The sequence below is a fragment of the Octopus bimaculoides genome, chromosome 2, assembly GCF_001194135.2.
Source record: "Octopus bimaculoides isolate UCB-OBI-ISO-001 chromosome 2, ASM119413v2, whole genome shotgun sequence".
In the NCBI taxonomy this organism is placed as follows: Eukaryota; Metazoa; Mollusca; class Cephalopoda; order Octopoda; family Octopodidae; genus Octopus; species Octopus bimaculoides.
The window spans coordinates 83950118-83955835 of record NC_068982.1 but is presented as its reverse complement, the minus strand read 5'-3'; the positions used below and the strand labels follow the sequence as shown (position 1 = coordinate 83955835).

Here is a 5718-nt window from a genome sequence, read left to right as displayed (position 1 = left end):
TTTGTTTATGTAAACAAACTTTGTATATGCCTTTGGTACGAATGGTTTTGTTATACAGTGCCATATTTTACAATCCTGTAAAAAATAATCATGGAATTTTTATATAAGCTTAAAACTTATAGTGATCACTGTGCAACGACTGAGGAAAATAGTCTAATAACGGGGCATATAAGCCCTCGACAGAAAAAAGAGAAGGCTTTCTTATCTGCATGGGACTTGAATCCACATCCCATTGTTAACGCAAGAAAGTGTGTTACCTTTACACCAGCAAATTAGCCTCCCTGTTTCTGTCAAATTTAAGAACTATATTAGTTTGTATTTGTTTATGTAAACAAACTTTGTATATGCCTTTGGTACGAATGGTTTTGTTATACAGTGCCATATTTTACAATCCTGTAAATAATAATAATAGTATTTTTATATAAGCTTAAATCTAATGGCAATTACCATGAAATGACTAAGGAAAATAGTCTAAAAACGGGGCATATAAGCCCTCGACTGATTAATGTATGTATTTATATATATAAAATCACAATACAATACTGAATGGAGGATCATAGAAAGGTTGATTTTAAATGAATAACAGAAAACTTCATATAAAATAAATTACTTACTTTCATGGTGGTTGTTGGACGTTCATCAGATATTATCTATAAGAAGAAAATCAGTTTTTTAATGAAATAACAATAATGAAGTTCATTAAAGTAATGATAATAATAGAAGTACTTTAATGGGGTAAATAAAGGAAACGAAGACAATCAGCTTAACTGACTTCTCCAAGTACTTATGCACTGTATTATTTACCACAAAATTTAACTTATATAAGTATTTAATTCTTTTTAAAATCATCTTGCTATGATTTAACATGCAGGTCTCAAGTGTATGACAAAATCATGATTTCTACCTACTTCACGTTCAGAATAATCAGAATCATCTTTGACTCTATGTCAGTTGCATACATCTATTTTAACATCTAGAATTAATTACCATGATGCAGATTTGACCAGAAGCACAGTATAAAAGATTTATGCATCTCACAAAAAATCAAATGAATTAATTCAATTTAACTCCAAGATCAATGTAAATCCAAGAAAACATATCTTTACAAACCAGTTTGCATTATGTTTTATATAATTTTGTTATGAAATTATCTAGACATTTATTAGCAAAAGTGAAAAATATAATTTTAATCTCATTCAGTTAAAAACAAAATTTGCTTCAACATACAAAATAATGTTATTTATACACGATCTTGAAGAATTGTAGTCAAATGAATTGACTCCATAGTTCAAAAAAAAATTTTTTTTAAGCCTAGTATATATTCTACCAGTCTCTTTTGCCAAACCGCTAAGTTATGGGGATGTAAACAGACCAATACCAGTTATCAAGCAGTGGTGGGGGACAAACACACACACACACATACATATATATTATATATATTCTTTTTTGAGTTTCTGTCTAGCAAATCCACTAACAAGGTCTGAGGCTATAGTAGAAGACACTTGCCCAAGGTGTCATGCAGTGTGACTGAACACTGAACCATGTGGTTGGGAAGCAAACTTCTTGCTAGACAGCTTCTTACTATATATAAGTCTTCTTGATTGAAGAACTGTGCAATAATGTTTCTGGAACACCATTTCTGAAAAATACAGTTCTCAATATCTGCCTAGCTGTTTCTGCTTCTGTATTGTTAATGCTTATTACCTCTTGTCATCCAGAGTTTGCATGAACATATATTAAAAGCAGTTCTAAATTTTTGACATAATCATGGAATAAGATATATAGAATATAACTGGAACATTTAGGAAGCTTCTTTATAGCTACATAGAAAATACTCCTCATTGTTTGTGAATCAGTAAATAGAGAGTAAAAAAATTATAATAGGAGGGTGGAAGCTATCTAATTATATGCATTTAAACCAATTTGAAGATACTGAAAATATATAATGTAATACATTACATATGCTTCAGGGAAGTACAGATATTTATTTTATTGAGTCAAAAGGATTTTAGTTCATGCTAGTAAAATTTGAAGATATCAAATAAGATATTATAAAATAGCTTATCAGGTTCTCTGAAGATATTTCTTTGTACAGCACATGTAGAAGACATCCACAGATGTAAAAATAGCACACAAACTAAATTCATAATGAAATGAAAAACCATATGGAAACATGAGGAGCACAGTTTGTTCTTGCAGCATGCTTGCTTCAACCTATTAATTCCTTGTCAATAAATATACAATCTTTTTCTAACAAAGAGATACATTTGTCACTACTACAACAGCATCCAATGAATATGATCTCTTCAGTCAAGACAAATATAAGAAATACATAACATACAGAAGTAGTATTAACATCTATAGGTCATTAGCCGCAAACATTATGCAGGGATGCACAGCACCAGTAATAAGTTTAAAGGAGCTGTGGTTGCCAACGTCACACTGAGTTCACCTTGCATGCTTCTTTTGTGATTATCATCAAAAACCACAGACACAGAGAATCAGACTAGACAGTTGACAGAGCACAAATTGTTTAGACTGCAACACTGTAAAACATTAAATCAACCATAGATTGTCAGAATGTGCAGTATATTTCTCAATAACCCATATTTATAGATTGGGAACTAGCATATCTGTGGATTGCACTTGGTCATTCAGACAACATGTCATATGTCTAATCAACTGGAGATGACCTAAGGCTGCACAACAAGAATTAAAAATAAATATATTAATTTTTCAAACAGTATTTTAGATTTTAATTTTGAAATCTTTACAAAAAAAGAATATCAAACAAACAAAACAAACCGTAGTTGGCACATAAGAAGGTGAAGCTCCTTTCTCAGCTGGAATTTTTGAAGCACAACCATCTGGCACTCTCCTTAAAAGAGAAAAGAAAATCGTCCTGTGAAATATCTTCTAACAAAAATTTTTGTTCACTTATTTTGTTTTACATAATCTTTTTGAAGAAATTAAGCAAATATTGAAAGTGGATTTATGAAGTACAGATAGTCAAACATAAATCTAAAGACAGGTATAATTCAAATAAAGAGGAATTGGTTTAATTCCTTTTGCTTTTTGAGAACTATATCTAATACTATTTGTATTGCTTGATTCTGTATCAACTATCAAATCACAATTTTTAGTAAGTTATCTGAATAACATTTAAAGCTTGAGGGGATAATTCTGTATATTTATATCATTGCTTTTTTGATCTGAAGGATCACCCTTAAAAATTGTTCACCCTTAAAAATTGCAATTGTATTATTATTTCTTGCTTGGAATAAAAATCCAGTTGTGGTTCAACATTTTTCTTCACATTGATACTAAATTTGAATAGTAGTTTTATAAGATATTCTTACCAGTCACCATGTTTGTCTATCCATAAAGCCAGTAGCTTAAGAAATCTTCTTGAGTGAAGAACTGTGCAATAATGTTTCTGGAACACCATTTCTGAAAAATACAGTTCTCAATATCTGCCTAACTGTTTCTGCTTCTGTATTGTTAATGCTTATTACCTCTTGCCATCCAGAGTTTGCATGAACATATATTAAAAGCAGTTCTAAATTTTTGACATAATCATAATCCATATGCACATATATCCAAACTTTGATTCCTTCGGGTCATGTGTACAGTGCTAGTTAATTCTGGTTATGTTTTAGCACATATTGGACATCTTATATATTATTAATAATCTTATTCCCCTAATTCTAATTTTAATGCATACTTTGTTGCTGTTGAGCAACAATGTTCATTATCATGTTTTTTATCATCAATGTTCTCAAACTAATTGATGTAGCAATTAATTTTTTATTACACAAGATATCATTTTCAATGGTTAACTTATATTCAGTGACTTGAATTGACCCTTAATAATAGAATAATTGCTTTAATTAATATGAAAAATTATTTTTGATATACAGATAAAATATTGTTATTGGTTTGGTAGCGTCCAATTTAAAATTTTCTTATTTTATAACAGCAATTTCTAAAAAAGTAATGAAAATGTTATCATCATTATGACAATGCTTATCCAAACCCACATTATTAATTGATTTCAGTTGTGATAATGTGTCAATATAGATTCAGATTCTTTTACAGGAGACATTTCACAATAAAATATCATCATTTCTAAGGCCTATCCTTATGTGCAGAGGTTACCTTCAGTAAACCATAAGTTTTTCAAAATATAATTCTAATGGCCTGTGATCCAGACCCAATTTTAATTTTTAGTCAAGCAGAAAATGTACTCTTTGTAAGTGCCATATAATTACCAAAGACAAGGCTTCTATTTCAATATTTGGGCATTTTCATATGTGGTTAATGTTCTTGAGAAATATCTTGTAAAAGTATTTTTGAGATATTTTTTTTTCATTTTATCAATTGTCAAGCTTTGGAACAATAGTTTGAAAATGTTTATATGACACTCAGATAAATTGCATGTTATCTATGGATTTCATTTAACTTATATAATCTCTGCACTCTGTCCTTGAAAATTAGTAAATTCATGCTGAAACTATCTTTGAATCAATTCAGTCAGATTTTGTTGTGATAACACTGCATTTCATATTATATAAGATGACTTTTTCTTTTTCTTCCAAAAAATGTTTCAAAAAAATCATTACAGATCTATATGTGAAGCTGGGTCTATATTACATGCTTTAGTACACTAAAAAAACTTTTTCACAAAGAAGGGAAACTAAGCGACAGGTTTATTTAGCCAGAGGGAAAGCAGATAAGAAAAAATTTGCCAATGTTCTGCGCCGTGAGGACCAAAGACTTGAGGTATTTCGTGTTGCAAGACAGTGTGTGAGAGAGAATCGGGATGTCGTGGGAGAGAAATGTGTTCGCATAGATGATGGTACGCTTGCATTAAACGAGGCTGCAAAGAAAGAAGTTTGGAGATGCCACTACGAAAGGTTGTTCAATAAAGAGAATGAATGGGAGGAAGAGAGTCTGCCAAATGTCGACACAACAGAGGGATCAGCGATTTGAGTTGACAGTAACCATTGTAGATAAAGCTATTAAAAGTATGAAGACAGGGAAAGCTCCTGGCCCATCAGGAATCGCTGCAGAGATGCTCAAAATATCTGGCAGCGTAGGCTATAGCCTAGTCACCCGTATTATTAACCAAGTGATACGCAAAGGAATCATACCCAATGACTGGTGTAGCAGCACCATAGTCAACTGCTACAAAGGTAAAGGTGATGCTTTAGATACAAATAATTACAGAGGTATCAAGTTGTCAGATCATGTAAGTCATGGAGAGGGTATAGCCCAACTAATTAGGGAGAGAGTCAATTTAGATGGGATGCAGTTTGGGTTCGTGCCAGGGAAAAGCACCACTGATGCTATATTTCTGGTAAGACAGCTGCAGGAGAAATACCTAACCAAAGATAATCCTCTGTACCTGGCTTTCGTTGACATGGAGAAAGCCTTTGACAGGGTCACCTGATCCCTTATCTGGTGGTCAAAGAGTAAACTAGGGATAAAAGAATGGTTAGTGAGAGCTGTGCGAGCCATGTACAGAGACGCTGTCAGCAGGGTGAGGGTTGGCAATGAGTACAGTGAAGAATTCCAGGTAGAGGTAGGAGTCCACCAAGGTTCAGTCCTCAACCCCTTCCTATTTATCATAGTCCTCCAGGTGATAACAGAGGAATTCAAGACAGGATGCCCCTGGGAGCTCCTCTATGCTGACGACCTTGCACTAATTGCTGAGTC

At 32.4% G+C, this 5718-nt stretch overlaps 1 protein-coding gene across 1 annotated transcript in view; it reads right to left on the bottom strand.

Moving 5' to 3' along the window:
• The window catches only part of LOC106882811 (uncharacterized), a 78592-nt gene extending 74951 nt beyond the window's left edge, over positions 1 to 3641 (bottom strand). The window contains exons 1-3 of the mRNA XM_052978387.1: positions 3360 to 3641; positions 2806 to 2878; positions 615 to 650 (exon numbers count right to left, since the gene is read on the bottom strand). Of these exons, the coding sequence (XP_052834347.1) occupies positions 615 to 650; positions 2806 to 2878; positions 3360 to 3448 (198 nt within the window). The 5' untranslated portion in view covers positions 3449 to 3641. The remainder of the gene's footprint in view (positions 1 to 614; positions 651 to 2805; positions 2879 to 3359) is intronic.
• Positions 3642 to 5718: the final 2077 nt, after the last annotated feature.